Here is a 19,424-nt window from a genome sequence, read left to right on the forward strand (position 1 = left end):
TACAAAAAAAGGGATGGGGGGTAGATCTCCAAGCCTGCAGCGAGATTCGCTTGTCCGGCCTGCAGTCAGGGTCATCCCAGGGTGGCAGATGGCTCATTCCCTGCGCCCCGGTTCTCTGTTCTGAAGTGATTTGTTTGTTCCTCCTTCAGGCTTTTAACAGTGCAAGAGGCAATTGAGAGGCAGCGAAGGCGCAGTTACATAACGTGTTGCCAGGGTGTCTGCACCAATATGTGTTTGCATGCCGCCTTTCAGGAACACGGGAGCTTTCTTTTGGGCAGCCCCCTCCCAAACTGCCTGCTGCTGTTTTAGGTGGATTCGGGGAAGGGTTTTATAGCTCATGAAAGCAGGTGGTGAGTACCTCAAGAATGCCTGGTGGATTGATGTTCACCAGAGACCGAGTTATCTGACTTGTTGCCACCTCGGAGAGCTATGCTGTAATCCCCATCCCTCCTATCAGCACATGTGCCAAGCTAGCTGTAGATCCCCGTGGGGCTTTGCTAGGGCACCTCAGTCCAGAGGCCTAGCACCCACTGTGATTCTGTCCTAGTCCTGGCGCCCCAGCACTCTGCCAATGCAAACAGATCCTTGTTTCCAGTCCAGCACCCGACTGCCTGCCAAGTTCTGCGCTAATCACAACATTATTCTCTCTTCCTCTTTTATGCCATGCATCCTGCTAATAACATACAGGGGAAATGAGGAAATAAGGGGAGAACTGTTGTTTTTTTTGTTGAGCAGCGACTGTCTGATTGACCCAGACGAAGGGCCAAAGATGCATCCTCTGGGCTGAAGGAAGCATGTCCCATTTGCCTGTGCAAGGCCTTGCCTTGTAGTCCAGTCAGTCTGGCTGAGAGCATAGCCAGGGACTCTGCAGAGCAATTCCTTGAGGCCATCCTGGTTCTTGCTGAGTGGTGCGCAACTCTTCCCACTTTCTTGGAACTAAGCGTGCTGACGCCAGAGCTCCTTGCCCCTGCCAGCTCTGGATTTCAACCTCCCAGCACAGCGTGTGCAGCCTGCAGTGCCGGTGCTGTCGGATAGAAACGGATCTCCCGGCTGCTGTCTTGAGATGCGCTTTTCTAGCCTACTTGCAGAGGGCAGCATGTTATCCATCTGAATTCACCATGCGTGTGGATGGGTGGGCGGGTGTCTATACAGGTGTGTGCTCTTGAGGACACTGTGTGATGAATCAATCTCTTACCTGGAAATGGGGTTTGATAAGAGATTGCTAGTGGGAGTTGCCTGTGGTTAGAGCCGAGTTTCCATTGAAACAAGTGATTTCTGACCGCGTTTGAAATAGTTTCAGCTGTGTGGGACTAAGTAAGGGATGAGCTACTGAGCCTTGCCTATTGCATCTTCCCTTTGCCAGTGCCGGGCGTTGCACCCAGGAAGTGGAACTAATGGATATTCAGGTGACTGTCGGGTCCTATTGTAGGCCTCAAAGGGAATTTTTGGAAACAACTTTTTAAAAATTTGGCAAACCAACTGAGATCAGTGAGGTTTTTAAAAACGGATGCCAGGGCAAATCCCTGACAGAATTGGGCTCAGTTCCTCTTTTGTTTGGAGGTTAATGACATTTCCACTTCACTTTCTTTGCAGGATTTGCGGTCTAAGCTTTGTGACTTTTTCTTGTACAAGAGCCTAAAACAAAAGTGCCTGGATATTGCCCTGTGTTAGGCAGGTGGCATTACCCAGGTAATTTAGGCTAAAAATTAAACAAACAGCATTGGTAGTGGAAGTAAATTTTGGGTAGTTTGCTACTGTAATACAGAATACAACCAGTCTGGCAAACAGCGACTGTAAGTGGAAGACAGGGCTGGTAGGGAAAAGCTGATAGTCATTCCTCCTTGGTTTTCTTTACCTGCGCCAATGCTTGAGATGTTTCTGGGGCAGTAGACATTTTTTGAGAGAGGGCTTCAGTCCCAGCTGCCCTTTCCCTTTTTCTCCTACCAGCAATGTTTGATCTTTTGCAGCACTTGAGTGTAGTGAAGGTACAGGGCCGGGGCGCGGGCATGTGCACGTGATGGGAAAAGTGGGTTCCAGGAGTTGTTTGCATTTAACTTCTGTCTTATGTTAATTCCTGCTGGCTTTATTGTGATGCAGATATCGCTTTTTAGCCTTAAGTGTATTCAAGTATAAGAGAGAGTAGTATGTACATATATTTTAAACAGGTTGCTTATAGGATATTTTTTAATCTTCCACACAATTGGTTATTTGAATTCCAAACTGTGAGGTTTCCCACCCGTGTTCTTTGCCGATTTTGTTGACTTCCTCACACCTGTTATAAAAAGCGCTTTTGAATCCAAAAGCCTTGCAGTGGCCTAAAGCTATGTCCAGTGAAGGGTTAAATTCTCTTAACTTGCCCTGTTTCCCCTTGAAGTCCTAGCTGCCATTGTTCTGGGAGTCATGTATGTTTGATCCTTCCACTTACCCAAAAGCAGGGATTTGCATGTGTCCCTGATGAATTTCATCTGGTTGAGTATGGAGTATTTCTCCAGCCTCTCCTCATCAGCCTGGATCCTAGCTCTACCCTCTGGAGTGTTTGCAAGTCCACCCGACTTGGTGTCATCCACAGATTTGCTGAGTATGCACTTGTTCATTTATCAAAGGATAAGTAACCCTGATGACATTATTTCTCTGACTCTCATTTAAAAGGCAGATCGGGAGCGGCGCAGAGAAATTTCCTTACTAGATGACATTTCATCGCAATGTCCGATCGTTTGGGGCAAATAACCAAGGGAAAGGATGGGAAAAGCAAGTACTCGACTCTCAGCCTGTTTGATAAGTATAAAGGAAAGTCAATAGAAGCTATCAGAACTACAGGTAAGGAGCACCGGGTGCGAGTCAGCCCCGAGGTTTCTCCCACAAGGGGAATCTTCGCTGCAGTTAGCTAGGGGTGGGAGGTGGGTTGGTACCTGGGTCTGAACACCCAGGTTGACCTTGCCTGGAAATGAGCTGCTGCATTGCACAGCCGTGCTAGACTTACCGTGTCCTCGCTGGTGCTGCTTTCGCCCACGTGGCAGTCTGAGGTCATATTCCATGGTTCTTTGGTGCACTAAGCTGTGCCACGCTCTGATTCCTACCCAGTGAATTGTGGCAGAACTTGTCTGACCTTCTAGATGCATGGGAATTGTGGGAAGGTATTGGAGGACTTTCCATGTTCAAGGGGCTTAGTCCATATTCCCACTGCAAGGTGAGCAGGTTGCTAGCTTGAGTGAAGGCCTCGCTGGGGTTTTAGCTCCTAGCTCAGGGCAGACAAGGTGTAAAGTGTCTCTAAGCTTGGGACAGAAGTTTATGTGGACAGGAGTGGGTTATGGAGCAACACCTGTGCTAATTCTGCAATGAAGACCAAAGTAGAAACACTGAGGTCAAATGGTAGTTTGGGTTGGTTCTAGACTTGGTATTGGGTGGAAGGATGGACAGGGGGAAGGTTGGTAAATGTGACCTAGTGACTAGAGCAGCAGGGTCTTTGATCCAGGACTGTTCCCAGTTTTCCTGGTGTATGGACTTTGGCTCCCTTCGTAACTATTTTGTGCCTCCAGCCAGCTCTAAAATGGAGATGGTCATTTTGGTAGAATTGACTGACTGTTTGGAGATATAAAAGAAGCATAGATTTAATGTCCTGCAAGGTTGATTCAGCCCTTCTTCCTGCTGGCAGAGAGAAGCTCAGGGTTCAGTGCATATTTCTAGGCATGAGCCTTTGGGTTGGAGGTTCTAAATAAAGACCCAAGGCCTTGTCTGATGTGCACGGGTTTCAAGAGATCCTGAGATGCTTTCTGTAAAGGGAGAGGTGTTTGCTTCAATGCCCTTGGCCAAATTGTCCTTCCTTCTCTCAGAAGGTTGTGTGTCAACTGACTGCCACTCCACCACCACTTTGCAGTGGTTCTTGGGGAAGAAAGGTCCTGTGTAAGTATTAAATAGTAGTTTCATAAGTGAAAAGAAGCTGGGATGCAGCTAGTGATGTAATTGCTTGAGGGTTAGATTCTGCCATCTTCCCTCTCACTAGTTAAAACCTGTGGGACTCATTGCTACTGGCCATGTTTGATTTTTTTGGTGGGACTGCTCAAGGAGTAAGGCACTGAATGCAGTGTGTGAGGTCAGTGGGGTCTCCCCCCTTGTGACTTGCTGTCCCTCCCTCTAGTTATTCCTAGACATGGCTTGCAGAGTCTCGGGAAAGTTGCTGCTGCCCGGCGTATGCCACCTCCTGCCAACTTGCCAAGCTTGAAGTCTGAGAACAAAGGAAACGACCCCAACGTCATTATCGTACCCAAGGACGGTACAGGATGGGCAAACAAGCAGGATCAACCAGACCAAAAGAGGTAGGTGGAGCCCTTCTTGTGCCAGGCCCTCTGGGCAGCTGTCCTCTGTCATGCTGAGCTTTCCTGGTGGAGCCAACCCAGAAGGGTTTGGCTGCCACTGGGTTTCGAGGATGCTGAGCTCTTGTGTCATTGAGCATGGTGCACAGGGCTACTGCTGGTGTTTGGGGTTACCACCTGTCTCCTTTTCCCTGTCTGATGCTAGCTGTTCTGTACTGTCCCCCAGTTCCAGTGCGACGGCTGCACAGCCGCAGGAGTCGCTGCCGCAGCAGGGTTTGCAGAAATCTGTCTCCAATTTACAGAAGCCGACACAATCGATCAGTCAGGAGGTAGGCATGCGCTGTGTGGGTGACAGCTGCTCGTTTTTCCCTAGGCCTGGGCAGCCTGCGGGTTTCCTGTATTGCCTATATTTCCGTTCACAGCTACGAATCAACAGCCTGTATCATTTATTTGCAAGAAGGTGTCTTGACTCCATGTGGCTGTGCCATGAGTGCTGCTGCTAGATGAATATTTGAGTCACATCACCTCTGTACCTTTCAAGCCTTCAAGGAGAGCCCAGCTACAAATCAGGGGTTGAACAGCTGGAAAGGCACTTGCAAAACCCTTTCATTTTGGGTCCATTCAAAAGGAGTGAGGTGACATCAGATCAAGCTCTTGCTGTAAGCCAAAGGCTTGATATGGCTTGCTAAGAAGAAATCTGGTTGCGTGTGACAAATAGCAAGCGTCGTGGCTTGAAGGATTCGCTGGCAAGTGAGAAGACTCCACCAGCAAGTGTAGGGCCCCAACCCTGTGACTGCTGCTGAATCTGAGCGTTGACTTTTAATGAAAGCCACATGGTTTTGCAGCATGCATTCGCCCATGGCACATGGTTTTGCATGCACTCGCCCTTTTGACTTTGCAGAGGGAGCAGGAAGAGTAGGCAGTTGGTCAGCCTCTGAGAAAAAGCAGAGGCTTCCAGGCATGTGGGGTGACATTGGGGACTGAGGGGGAGTATTTTTGACAAAGAAGGGATCTTTAGAGGGTGAGAGGAACAATCTAAGGAGGCAGCTGGGGAATCTGGTTAAAGTACTGGGGGATGTTGGAGTCTGAGTGAGCATTTCACAGCACCCTTTTTGGTGTGCTGGTACAGAGACTTGCAGAGGCAGTGATGGCCCCTGCAAGGAAGTTAAGGGGACCTATGGTCCCACACAGGTGACCTGGGGAGCTGATCCTGGCAGTACAGTGTTACTTGGCTTTTATCCAGATGGTGAGGGACCGTTACAAGTGTCTCCTGGTCTTTTTCTCTTGGTTTGCAGAGTACAATTTCAGCGCCAGGTGGACCAAAGTCATGGGCGCAGCTGAATGGAAAGCCAGCAGGACACGAAGGTGGTGAGTATGACTGAATAATGATGGAGGGGTGCTTGCATGTTCCACTGTGCATGCAAGCAAGTCGGGCCCCCTTCTTGATGTATTGCCACTCTAAAAGCTGGGTTAGTTGCAGGCAGACTTGTGACCGCACAGGCATTGCATGGCTGTAGATGCCTCATGCAGCCTGGTGGCAAAGTGAGGTTTATGGACTTCCCTGTATACATTTACACTGCAGTTTGGCCCAGTGGAAGATGTGCATGGCCCCTTGTGTGCCCACACAAGGCTGCTTTGGCATCAGTGGTGTCCTGACTCAGTGCTTTCACACAAGGGCAGTTGCCTAATGTATCCGCACCCAGACTCGGACACATGCAAGATGTGAGCTAGAGGTAAAAAGGTGGAGGGGATGGGTGCTGTGGGGAGCAAGGGAGAGGAGGAGTTAAGACAGTGATTCTCAACCAGGATTCTGAGATCTCTTCAAGGGTGCTGTGGAGTCCCACACACGCTGTTAGGTGTGCAAACATGATTCACAAGATAAACCCAGATATTTCAAATCGGAGTCTGTAGTGTTACAAACCATTCTGAGCAGTGGTTGTCTGAGTTCTTTGCAACAGAAAATCTGCTCTATTCGTGTTCTTCACTCAAAAGCTGGGTGGAAGCTAAGAACTGGTATTTTCCAAAGGGGGAAGGAGGGGGGGGGCAGATTGAGGCCCCCAAGGTGAGGGAGGGAGTGGGGCTGGGGTAGGCACTGCACAGCCAGGGTGGGGCGGGGTGTAGGATAAAGCCGTGGCTGGCTTGTCCACGGGGGGCAGGGGTGGGGCAGCTCTTGCTGCTGTGCACACCCCAGAGGAGGTATGGGGGGCACGTGCACCCTGGATCTGTGCGTGGGATAAAGGTGGGCTGCTGCTGTAGGCTGGTGGCTTTGCCAGCCTCTTCCCAGTGGGGTGGCTAGGCCAGTGCTGTGCACAGGTGGGGTGAGCGGTGGCAGCACTGGGAGGGAGGGTTACGGGTGAGGGGGCTTACAGCTACCCCAAAATTCACTGTAGCCCCCTTCCCATAGCCCCTTGTCCCAGTGCCGCCTCTGTCTGCCCCAAGTGCAGCCCTAGCCCAGCCCACCCACTAGGAAGAAGCTGATGCAGCCCCTGGCCTTGAGCTCGCAGTGGGCAGCCTGCCCTTGCTCCATGCACAAATCAGGGAGGCATGTATCCCCCGTGCCTCCCCTGGGGGTGCCTGCAGCAGTGGGAACCACCCCCAGTGAGCTGTCCTTGGTTCTGCCCTACCCTGCCCTGGCTGGGCAGCACCTGCCCCTGCCCCACTCCCTCCCTCACCACAGCGGGGTCTCGATCTGCCCCCGCCCCTTCCTCCCCTCAGACTTGCCAGGCAGATGCTGCTCTCTACACTGCCGGGCTGCACAAGACGTTTATTGGCAACCTTGCCAGCCACATCAACCAAGAAAAAGCCGATTGCCGATGAAGTCAATTTTCCTTTGATCAGTGCTGATGTGATATGGACTGATGTATTGCTGCACCTCTAGTTATGGTAGGCAAGCATGAGAAACATTGGACCAACAAAGAGGCAGGTGCCCTAGGCCCAAGGGTGGCTGAAAACACGCAAAGCCTAGAGTGGGAGCGAGATGCTAGAGGAGCAGCTTAGGAAGAAGGAAGCCAGGAGACTAAAGCATATGGGAGAGGTGTCATGAAGCAGTTATAGGTGCAGCCCTCGTGTATACATGAGTCTCCATATAGTCCTTGGGCCAGCGCAGCCTCAGTGTAGGGAGCTGCACTAAAGTTAGGCTCCTTCTGTTAGCCTGCCACTCGCTGACTCTACTGCTAATGGCTGCTGCTTGCCTGTGGGACTTGAAAGCAGTTGAACATTTCAAACGGAAAAATGTGCTCCATGACTTGGAGCTTTGATCTGATTTGGAGCCTGTCTCTTTTGAACCTGGACGTGATTCCTGGTTGTGGTGAATATTGGTATGTAAGGCAGTTCTTCTCAAACTATCTGATGTGGCGGACCGGCAATTTTTTTTCCAGTAGCCCAGGGACTGGTGCCCTGTTCAGCCGGTGGCAGCAACTGTGTGTAACAGCACTATACAGATGCGCGACCGGCTGTTTCTTTCTCTGTTGTTGGAACGTACGAACTGCGGCGCTATAACATATCAATGTTATGCTTCTGAAAATATATTTATTTCTTTCCTGGCAATTCGCTGCAGACTGGCGACTGGTGGCTCATGGACTGGTATCGGTCTGCGGACCACCACTTCAAGAAGCACTGATTTAAGGTGCGGCAAGAATAGCATTAGGGCAGTGGCACTGAGCTGTTGACATTGGGAGCTGCTAGGTTAGGAAGTGAAAGTTCAGTGTTTCAAAAAAAATGGAAACGGACTAGAAATGCAGTGACTGACTCTCCTGATCGGCACGGAGGTTTTCTCAAGGCTCAGTGACCTCTTCAGACACCCCTGCTTGCCTTGGGCGGCTTCTAGCCCAAATACAGATCTTTCTTTATTGGACAGCTACTTTCTCTGAGGTGGTTGCCAATGCTGTACGGACCTTTCTTTGCTGGGTGTGAAATCTGGGGGCCAGCCCAGCCCTTCCTGAAGACCTGATCTAAGAGCAGCCTCTAGGAAAGCAGATCAAACCATTGTCAAGATACAGCACTTGGAGCCAAGGAAGAGCCACATGCTGGGTTCAGAAGTACTTAATTAAAACATAGTTGAATCGGAGAATCACAGAAATAAGACTGGGAAGACTAACAAGGTCTTCTACTTCTTGCACATGTTCTGCAGGTGCTTTTACAGAGTGACAAAAATTAAGGCTTTTGCTCTTTCTTTGCTCAGTTTGTCTATTCCCTCTTCCAAATATGGGGGAAGGAGAGATCTCTGTATATCTGAGGCAGGATAGTCTGCTAAATTAGTTATGAACTGCCATTTGAGTAAAGTGAGATGCCTGTATTCCTCTGTTCAAATAACCATTCAGGGAGAGATGTTTACATTGCTCTGGACTCGTTCCAGTGCAGTGTCCTGGGGAATTAGGCTCCAAGTTGTTAACACCTGTAGATAAACAGTCCTTTTAGTGCAGCCTTACAGATATGGAGGAAAGCTGGCTCTTTTTCCCTACTCTGCTAAGCAATAAATCTGTCCTAGAAGACATGACAGTATCAAAGATGCCCAACTATGTCTTGTAATAGCTAATGAATATTATTAAAATTCTTGCTGCAAATACAGCTAGCCCAGTAATGCAGAATAAATAAGATTTCTGATGCTTTAAACACTTGATCTGTCCCAGCTGAGAGAGTTTGAGACACTAGACTTGCAAAATATTGATGTAGAAGTGCTGCAGGCAGTACTGGCCCTTATCTAGCTGCTGACATCTGGGAAGTAGTGTTGTTAGTTATGGAGCAAAGGACCAGGATCCTGACTTGGCAGCTCCTGTGTTGTGAAACAGTATCTAGAGTATCTAGGATAGCCTTTCTTTTGTTACACTCTCCTGAATTTAGAGGCAGTTGTGAGCAGGTCACAGTTCTCAACGTGGGTAGTCAGTCAGTCTGTCTTTTTTTTAATAAGGATTGTCTACCAAAGCTGATCAAAATGAGTTTTACATGTAAATATTTCTAAATAAAGCACAGTTAAAATGATGGGTCAATTGGCTTTTCTTTTTGTGTTTCCAGTTAATAAAAAGAAACAACAAACAGCATGGAGGAAGGTGAATTCCTGCAAACAAAACTAGCTAAAATAAACTAGTCATGCTTTGCTCTCCAGTGCAGAAATGACAAACAGTAAATTAGACTTTCCTTCTATGTCTTTATTAATCACTTGTGTTCTGTGGAACAAACAACCATCAACTGTACTTTTTATTTGGCTATTCTTCTCCTGGCACCTGGAAATGGTTATCAAAGCAGGGCATGCTTTCCCCAGCTTTGCACTGGTTTTAAAATGCCTCTTTCTGCATAATCATTTTGGATTCTTCCTGCGTGGTGGTGGGCAGGCTCCTTCCATTCATTGTCATCTGGCTGATGAGTCCAGGATGAATTGCTTTGTGTTTCATTCTCCCATAGCTAATAATTCACCAGAACAGCTTACCAGGGAGGGCAAATGAACTGGCCAGCTTTTGGACAGTGATCTGTGCTATTAAAATGCAGTGGAAGGGGTGCAGCGCACATGCCACAGTGCGCTTATCTACAACTTTTCATGGAGGACATTGCTGGGAGCATAAAAATGTAACTCTCCAGTGGAGGAATATCAGAGGTAGAAGAGTTTGAATGGAGATGTCAAGTGCTTGATATGTGGGTATTATTTATAAGCTGGCTTGCAGAGTTGTCTTGTCAATTTGGTCTGAGTAAATGGACTGTCCAGAAATATTTAAGAGCTGCAAAACCATATGCCTTAAATTCCTACGGCCAACCAAATGAAACTCTGCCTCTGTGTGAAGAGTGGCTGAGTTACTTCAGTGGAGTCACGTGCTGTGGTAGTGAACATCCTGCATCTGCTGCATACTGAGCTGTTAGCAAATGCCAGGAAGGCAGCAGTCTGGGGGGTGAATATGCTAGAGATCAAGATTACTGCAGGGAAACTTTCTGCTGTGATTCCAAGCTGGGCAGGGTTACTGCAAGTCAAAGCAGTCTTACAGTCAGTCATGCCCTTGTCTCTTTGGCAGGTTCAAGGGCCTCAAGCCGACTGTTATCCTTCTCTCCCGAGGAATTTCCGACGCTGAAAGCAGCAGGCGAGCAGGACAAGGTTGGCAAAGAAAAGGGCGCCTTAGATCTGTCGTATGGGCCAGGACCAAGCCTCCGCCCCCAGAGTAAGTCCATGGCAGCTTCTTTTCCTGCCAACCCCATGTAACTCCCTAGATGCCTTTCTCAGGGGAGGGAAATGGCCATCCCATTTGTCTGCAGTAGTCTTGGATGCCCACCCTCCATCCTCTGTCACTCCTCCAACAAGCCTCTGCATACACTCTGGTTTGGCCAATGACCGTGGAACCCGGCTCGCTGCTAACATTGGGCACCTGACTTCTGCATTGCAGGCAACTAAATATTTACTGTCACCTGCCTGCTTGTTGCTTAAGTCTTGCTGTTTGCAGGATGGAAGGGGGGAAGAGCACAATGCAGTGGGTAAATGGGCTGACTCATTTCTGCTGGAGAACGGGTCTCCTCTCTGCCTGGGTCACAAATGCAAGGGGGTGGTGGCATCATTCTGGCTCGCGAGGGGCAGTTGTCTGTGGCTGAAGTGATTGCTTACCCCTGCATGATGTGGGCATACACACTATGAGGATACAAGGACTGGTAAGTTGGGACTGGGGCTCCTTTGAGCGTATGCATGTGTGGACTTGAACGGTTGCAGTAGTTCCCCAATAGCAGATGATGCTCTGTCCCTTGTATGATGAGGGAAGTCTTTTATTTATTTTTATTTCCTTCTCCTACTGGAATTACCAAACCACCAGTTGTCTCTGACCCTGGGCTCTCTCTGCTTGGTGGCCTTCACATGTGCGCATGCGCCTGTGTCATTTCCTTTTCAGATGTCACTAGTTGGAGGGAGGGCGGTGGGAGGAACATTACCTCTGCCACGTCTCTGACCGCCTCCCCTGCTGAGCCGGGCAGCAAGACCTCTAGTACCGGAGATGGAGCCCCCTCCTCAGCGAGTGCCAGCGATCCTAAGGAGCCCTCTCTCCGCCCAGCTCAGCCTGTCCGTAAAGGGGCATCACAGTTCATGGGAAATGTGTACCAGCCACCTACATACCATGACATGCTACCTGCTTTTGTAAGTCCCTCTGCCCCCCGTAAGCTGCCTTTTAATTTCTCGCTTGTCCTAAGGTGTCATAGTGCAGCCCAGTGAAGTAAGAGGGTGCCTGTGGGGTGAAGAAGTTGCATCTGACTTCAGGAGCCCCCTCACTGATTTCTGGCGGTGGTTACTCAGAAGAATATAAGTGTGATACTGGGTCAGACCAATGGTCCATCTAGCCCTGCATTCTATCTGTGTCAGTGGCAGGGGTGGATACTATAGAGGGGGAGCATTGAACCAGATACCTCTAGAGTGATTTACTCTGCTCTCTATTCAGTACGCTCTCTGGCATCAACTGTTATAGGTTGAGAGATGGCAGAGGAAACATCTCCAAGCATTCTGTACAATTGCCATTGATAGATATATCTTCCATGAATGTATCCAGTCTCTTTTTGAACCTGGCTCTCATATGTGCCTCCACCACCTCCTGTGGCAGTGAATTCCACAAGTTAACTATGCATTGCTTAAAGAACTTTCTTCTGTTAGTTTTAAACTTGTCACCTACTAATTTCAGTGCTTGCCTTCTAGTTCTAGTATTTTGGGTTTTAGTGAACAACAGTTCCCTATTTGCTTGGTCCACATCCTTCATGATTTTATAAACCTCAGTTATATCTCCCCTCAGCCTTCTTTCCAAAATTGAGTCCTAACCTATGCAGTCTGTCCTGATATAGCAGCTGGTCCATGCCCCTGATCATTTTGGTTGCTTTTTTCTGTAGTCAGGGACCACTGGGATACCCGCCTCCTGTCCCGTGCTGCCCATCTTGCCTGTTTCTCTGCCCTCGTTTGCCAGCATTAGTGCAACCTTGATCAGACATGAGAGGTGCATCCCTAACCCCAAGAACATGTTGCTGCCTCAGCTGGTGCTTCAGGCAGGGCGTCTGGGAGGACTCCAAGCATGCTTACCCAGTGCTTATGAAACTGTCCTTCCCTTCCCAACCTCAGCACTGAAACATCTTTGTTTGTGCTGCCTGGGTATTACAGTCCATGGCAAAGAAAAGCTTTATGTTCACCATTGTCTCGCTTCAGATGTGTCCACAACAACCACCTGAGACCCCTGCCTCGCTGGACCGTGGGTCTTTCCCTCTCCCTCAGCTTCGACTTGAGCCCCGTGTCCCTTTCAGACAATACCAGATGAACGACCAAGACGGGTACGGCCACCGTGAGTCACCAGCTTGGAGAGACCAGTGAAGGACAGAAACCCTAATGAAGAAGCGGGGCCAGTGGATAAAGTTGTCCATTGCTTGGGAGTGGGGATGGGACTGGCTTCATGTCACGCTTCAGTGTGTTGCTGCTTTTGCAACAAGGTCTGGGAGCATTGCAGAGATAGGAGGGGAGAGAGCGCTGCCTGTTGCTGCAGGAGCAGGTAGAGTTTGGAAGGAATCCTTCCCCAGCCTAGTCGAGAACAAAAGCACTCACAACCTCTAGGTGCCAGGGAGCAACACTGGCGACTCCCTTAATAGTTGTGGAGGGCAGGAGAAGGAGGGTTGTATATGCAAAAATAGATATTTGTAGCTTGACTGTATAATATAAATGTATGCTACAAATGTAGCCGAAACTGGTGTGCAAGCTCAAGACATTTTTATTCTCCACCTAGTGAGCTCTTCTCCCTTTAACTGGTGCCTGCAGCATTATCTTGTTTCTATCTCTGCAGGAAAGAGAACAGACTTGGGATGTCTCGTCCAACTCGTCCACTTCGGCAGCAAGCAGAGCGGGCCCCCCGGCCCACCATTATCAATGCAGAAAACCTGAAGGGTCTGGATGACCTTGATAATGATGCAGATGATGGCTGGGCAGGTAATGTGCCACAGACCCCTAGCGATAAGGTGACAGTGACTACTCAAGGAGCAGATAGGTTCCTCCTCCTGTCCCAAAGAGCCACGTTGTTTTGGAAGCTCAGTCCTTCTACCTGAAGTGGGAAGAGGGTGTCATGGGCTGTTGGACAGCTGCTCTCGGTGGAAATGATGGTACAATAGATCCTTCTGATCCTTCCACTCTTCCGTACTCAAGGAACCGGATCTGAGGACTCCTAAGAGCTGATAACACTGAGTAGCAGAGATGGTGCAGTGTGTTCCCCTTCTGGGAAGAGGGGGAGGTTGTGTGAAATCTCATGAGACCCATCATCTCTCAGTTTGCTGCCTCTGTTTACCTGCATGATGTATTACTGGTCTTGTAAAATCAGCCCTGCTGGTGAGATGCGCTGTGAGGCTTATACCACTTGCTTTCAATTGTCCTAATGGTTCTGACTCGGCTTTCTGGTTTATGGCTATAGAAAATGCTTTTCAGAACATGACGGGACCCTTTTCCTTTCTTTCTTTCTTTTTTTGATACACCCCCTGCCCATGGCCCCGATCTCAGGCATTCATGATGAAGTGGACTACTCCGAGAAACTGAAGTTCAGTGAAGATGAGGAAGAGGAGGAAAATCTTAAAGATGGAAGACAGAAATGGTAAGAGTGTGCGATTCCCTTGGTGCCACATTCACCCTCCCAAGCTTAAACATTATTACACTGTTGATTTGTTTAAATGGATTTCTTTAAAGTATTATCTGGGTATCTGGAAATGAGACTTGCCCCTCTCAGCTTATGCCAGAAACTCAGATCCCATGAGTTGTGGTAGCAGGGTGATGTTGAAAGGGTGTTGGGATTGGGAGTCAGGAAAGCTGGGTTCCATTCCTGGCTCTGCCACTTGTCAGCCATGCAGCCTCCAGTGAGCTGCTTTCTCTCCGCTTGTGAAACAGCATTGCTGATGCTTCAGCAACTTCACAAAGTATCTTGAGATGTGGGTGAAAAGCATGATATATGGGCAAAACATCTGTTGTGCATCTTTTTTCTCCATGTTGGTTTAGAAGGCTGTCTCCTGCCTTGCGACTCGATGGGTAGGGTTGGGAATGTGTGTTGAAGCGAGTTGGAAGTGTAATAGCAACAGCATCTGTGTGGCAGGAATAGCTGGGACCCCAGAAGGCAGCGGCAGCTGTCCCTGAGCTCCGCAGACAGCGCAGATGTCAAACACCCCCTGGAGGAAGGGAAGAACTGGGCGGATTCAGTGGGCTTGTCCCGGGGTGTCCGCAAAGTGCAGGACCCCCCGCAGCCTCCAAGGAAGCTCAATGGCTGGACCTCTACATCAGAATATCAGGTACGCTGACCACCCCCTGCCCTTCCCTAACTGACTCAGGCCCCAAGAAGCTTACAGCGACCCTCCCACAGACCCATGTTGGGATTTAAACCCAACAGGGAGTCTAGTTCTAGGCAGCCTCCATAGCATATGGATGTCTGAGCAACGCAGGAATAACTGAGGGAACTAACAGTAGGGGAGGGTCTCCTTTGAGCCTGCTGATGCTGGGGCAGGGCTATATTTTGCACAGTCCTCCCCATGCTGCCCAGGAACCTCTGTAGTGCTGGGAACATTCCCACCAGAGCGGGGCTGGGGGGGGAGAGAATCAAAGCTGGACTAGAGCATTACAGTGACACCCCAGGTTTTCTTGCCCATGCAGTTAGTGGTGCCATCCCCATTGCTGATGTGCTGCAGTGATTGGAGAGCAGGGGTTAGGGTCTGGGGGACTTTCAGAAGTTTCTCAAGTGTGATGGGGCTATGGGATTATTTGCAGCTAGGGAGAGGCTTGCTTGGGGAGGGAAGGTTTGGGGGTTCTGCCTTGTGTGAGATGAAAAGAAACAGCTGCAGGAGAGTGGAGTGTTTGGCTGACCCTCACCAGGATGCTCTTGTCTCTGGCAGAAGCCCCCAGTGGGCAGTGTCCTCAGACAGCAGTCCCTGGAAGAGAAAGAGGAGAAGGTGCCCCTGAGGCAGAAGTTTATCCACTCGGAGATCTCTGAGGCTGTGGAGCGAGCCAGGCGGCGACGGGAGGAGGAAGAGCGGCGAGCCAGAGAGGAACGTCTGGCAGCTTGTGCTGCCAAACTCAAGCAACTGGATCAGAAGTGCAAGCTGGCTCAGAAAACAGGAGAGGCCCAGAAACACGTGGAGAATGAAGAGCTGAAAACCCCCACCACGGAAAAGGCCACAGTTCAGGAGAACAGCCACGCCTTCCGAAGAGGTACTGGCATCTGATCAGCCTTGTGTCAGAACAGCGGCTGTGATGATTGCTTTTAGCAGAGGCAGGGTGCATGGACCTGAAAGGACATAGAAAACCATCATGGACTTATTTGAGTTGCATCAGACAAATCAATTATTTCTGGTTTCCTGAAGAACATTTTGGGGTCACTAAAGCAAGGCCTTTTTAAAGGAGCTCTGCCTTTATTAAAATTGCTTAGAAAAAGCCCTGTCACTCCAGTTCCCTTGCCTGTATTAAGAATCAGCTGTCCAGAGTGTTCAACCTGTTGCTCTATCAAGTAGGATTAGAGCTAGGCAGTGGAATGGCCTGGGGACCTATGCCAGCATGGCCCTGGCCACAGGGTCAGGGGTACTAAAAAGACAAAAGGAGACTTGCACTGTCATTGAAGCAACTCCTTTGGCCAAATGGATCTGTGGCCAGTTTTCCTCGGTTGGAAGGATGTTGGTGGCAGTGGAAGGTCTCACCTGGAGGGGTTTGTAGTTAAGAAAACAGAGGGATCCTTAAAACTGTCAAAGCGAGGCAGAGGAGTTAGTGGCTGAAATTTTGCCTGTGTAGCGGAGTATGAGGAGGATCGTGGACTGGAATTCCCTTAAGTAGCATAGTCTCAGTGAACCAGCAGCTTATCTATGAAATGTCCTTGCAGGTGACTGGAGAGAGGGTTTATAATGTGCTCAAGCCCCGTGCATAGCACAACTGAATCCATCTGTTCTTCTCCACCAGCAACTCCCGAATTCCATGCCCAGGAAGCCTCTGCTGGTTATCTAGAAGAGGAAACCGCAACCACAACAGCAGCTGCCCAAAGCAGCAGTGAGGAGGAGCTCCAAGAAGCCACATCCCCAGCACAAGAATTCAACAAATACCAGAAATCGCTTCCCCCACGGTTCCAAAGACAGCAGCAGCAACAGCAGCAGGTGAGAGGTTTGAGAGTCTCCAACCTCCACCTCAACTTCACTTTACCCCTTTGTTGAATCTTGTTCCCTTGGGGCTGTAACTTAATGCAGAAACAGCAGGAGCCGGGGGTTGTAGTAGATGACCTCACATGGTCCTTTCCAACCCAGTTTTCCTACAAACCTGTGAAATCTTGAAAGCACTACTACAAGCGGTAATGTCTGGCCACGGTGGCTCAGGTGGAGCTTGAGGGCCAGATGACTTGTACTTTTTTCTGCATGCTTTTGCCATGGGTCTCCTCTCTCCATCAGTTAGGCAGCATCATGGTTTGCAAAGTACTTCTGCTCTTTATGGTGGCTAATGCAGTTATATGCCCCACACATGGTCTTACTCACAGCTGATATACCCATATAGCACAAGCTTTGCTGAAGGTGGCTGTTGAAATCGCCTGTAGAGGAGGTTGGCAGGGTGGCTTAGCTTCTAAGAGAAACGGGTTCGCTTTGCGAATATCAGTGTTTGTTGCAGCCTGCTTTTATGGCAGCTCTGAGGGCTGGGCTCATTAGATGTCCCAGCTTTAATCTGACCCTACTTGCCTGATACTGCTCACTCGGTTTAGAACAAAGCAAACTGCCCTTCAGTGCCTTTTTCTTTATGAAGGGATCTTTCTAGGTTAAATATTAGGCTCCCTTTAGCATGCTGTTTATTGAAAATTTGTGTTTCAACACTCGGTGTAAAGCCTCTAAAGACTTTCAAGATTGTAGTGGCTGGCGTATTTGAAAGGCCATGGACACTTAAGCATATTATGAGCATGTTATAAAGAAAGCACCTTAGCCCACAATGGTGTGTGTCTTGCTCGTTAAAGCAGCAGTTCCCAATCTGTGGTACACAGACAACCTGTCAGTGACACGCATTAACAGATTTATTATAACTACTTTACGTGACAAAAATTTGCTGGTGGTACTCAAGGTTGAACTGAAACGTGTGCTGGTGGTACAGTACAAAGGTTGCATTGTTTTAAATTGGTGGTGTGCAATCTGTCAGAGCTTGGGAACCGCTGCTTTAAGAGATTTGTCACTTGACATGTGCGTAGTTGGGAAGCTGGAATGCTGCTCCTGCAGTACAGCCCTGGGGTGGAAGCCCCTGAGTGTTGCTAGCAGTGACTTTTTTTTCACTGTGGGGCACAGCAGGAGAAGGGAGTTGGCCCTTTCAGCGATTATGTGCCGCTTCTGATGGTGTTGCAAACCAAGGAAGAAAAATTCTGAGGCAGATGGAAGAGATTAAGGTTAATCTTGTGTTTTAATTGCACTTGTTACATTCTCACCTGAGTGCAGTTTGTATTTTTTGTGGCCCGTTAGCTTAAGCCCAAATGGCAAGTGAGCGTCATGCCTGGTAGAGCCATCTGGTAGATTCATAGATGTAGGGTCGGAAGGGACCTAAGTAGATCTTCAAGTCCGACCCCCTGCCCTGGGCAGGAGAGAATACTGGGCTCATATGACCCCAGCTAGGTAATTGTCAAGCCTTCTCTTAAAGACCCCCAAGGTAGTAGCCAGCACCACTTCCCTTGGTAGTTGGTTCCAGATCCTAGCCGCCCTGACTCTGAAATAGTGCCTTCTAATGTCTAGCCTGAACCTACTCTCAAACAACTTATGGCCATTATTCCTTGTTACTCTGGGAGGTGCTCGGTTGAACAGGGTCTCTCCCATTCCCCGCTGGTCCCCCCAGTAAGTTTATAGATGGCCACCAGGTCCCCTCTCCACCTTCTCTTTGAAGGCTGAACAGGTTCAGGTCCTGTAGCGGTAGAGGCTGGACCATGTTCTGCTTCTTTAGCGAAGCAAATAAGATGACCACTGTGGTGGTTGTGTGTCCCAGTGATATATAAGAAATGCAGTAGGACTTCTTTATTTGTTTTCATAACTGAATTTTATTACCGTTTCTTCTTATGTCTCGGGTTAATATGTCTTCTAGCATTATGATCTTATGCTGTATAGCACATAGAGATAATACTTCCTCCAAAACGAAGCCTTATCTGTAGCATTGGATTCCAAGTGGTCAGTTGTGTTTAACAGGAAAAGGCCATGACGTCTTCTGTATTTCCACACGTGTTGAGAAAATACAGGTGTTGGCTTTGAAGCCGATCTCTTGATTTCTTGCCTGGGTAAGGTGTAATGTAATGGAGTGCTCTCCTAGCAGTGCCAACAATACATATGTGAAGGGACAGCATGGTTTGACATGTACTGGTGTGTTGATGTGTACTTCTAAAGAAGCCCTGGTGGTTCCCTCTTAAGCAGTGAACTGCCATCATCTGTTCTCTCCTGTACTCAAGGCAGCACAACGGCACATCCTTTGGAGCCCAAAATGCATGCAGTTACATAAGCTGATCTAGGCCAAAGAGAATGGACTTGTGTCCTGCTATATTCAGGAGCTCGTAGCTTGTGCCACCCTGACTTTCATTTCTCCTTCTCCAGGAGCACCTGTACAAGATGCAGCACTGGCAGCAGCAGCAGGTCTATCCTCCACCATCCCATTCGCACCCCCAGCGCACCTTCTATCCACCACACCCTCAGATGCTTGGGTTCGACCCTCGCTGGATGATGATGCCTTCTTACATGGACCCTCGCATGGCTCAGGGCCGCACCCCTGTGGATTTTTATCCTTCAGCCCTTCATCCTTCAGGTAAGGAGTCTTTTGTGCCTCCCTTATCCTCAGGGGCCCTCCTTACTTGGCTTTACACCACATCTGCAGCTTAGATTCAGGAGGTTCATTGCATGTAGTCAGCAGGATTTTAAAATGCAAAGAGCAAGGTGTGGCTTTGAGGGTTCTGGTTAGCCCCTCCACAAATGCCTTGGAGTAGTCACTTTGCTGAGGTTTCAAGCCACTAAGAGGTGCTATGCTAGGCCACAGGCTGGCCCTTTTACTTCAGAGATGCATTCTTGTTGCTTGTTGTTGACCTTGTTCTGGGATCAGAGCAGTCAGTTGCGCAGCAGGAGCTGATGAGCAGGTAGCACATGGATGTTGTACTGCTTGGAGCTGGGCACCGGAAAGGGCTA

General features: G+C 49.1%; 1 protein-coding gene across 10 annotated transcripts in view; it reads left to right on the forward strand.

The window, feature by feature from the left end:
- PRRC2B (proline rich coiled-coil 2B) overlaps positions 1–19,424 on the forward strand; it is a 59,456-nt gene that overhangs the window by 14,122 nt on the left and 25,910 nt on the right. For 8 of the 10 annotated variants that reach the window (XM_014603782.3, XM_014603783.3, XM_014603786.3 and 5 more), the window contains exons 2-14: positions 2,650–2,817; positions 4,136–4,313; positions 4,537–4,639; positions 5,606–5,678; positions 10,307–10,450; positions 11,165–11,406; positions 12,454–12,575; positions 13,079–13,221; positions 13,783–13,873; positions 14,366–14,558; positions 15,156–15,471; positions 16,210–16,400; positions 18,843–19,050. In XM_014603782.3, coding sequence (XP_014459268.2) covers positions 2,703–2,817; positions 4,136–4,313; positions 4,537–4,639; positions 5,606–5,678; positions 10,307–10,450; positions 11,165–11,406; positions 12,454–12,575; positions 13,079–13,221; positions 13,783–13,873; positions 14,366–14,558; positions 15,156–15,471; positions 16,210–16,400; positions 18,843–19,050 — 2,119 coding nt within the window. In that variant the 5' untranslated portion in view covers positions 2,650–2,702. Of the gene's footprint in view, positions 1–2,649; positions 2,818–3,830; positions 3,901–4,135; positions 4,314–4,536; positions 4,640–5,605; positions 5,679–10,306; positions 10,451–11,164; positions 11,407–12,453; positions 12,576–13,078; positions 13,222–13,782; positions 13,874–14,365; positions 14,559–15,155; positions 15,472–16,209; positions 16,401–18,842; positions 19,051–19,424 lie in introns of those variants that run through there. The other 2 variants (XM_019475716.2, XM_019475714.2) reach the window with 2 other exon arrangements.

This window comes from Alligator mississippiensis, chromosome 12 (genome assembly GCF_030867095.1).
Source record: "Alligator mississippiensis isolate rAllMis1 chromosome 12, rAllMis1, whole genome shotgun sequence".
Taxonomy (NCBI): domain Eukaryota; kingdom Metazoa; phylum Chordata; order Crocodylia; family Alligatoridae; genus Alligator; species Alligator mississippiensis.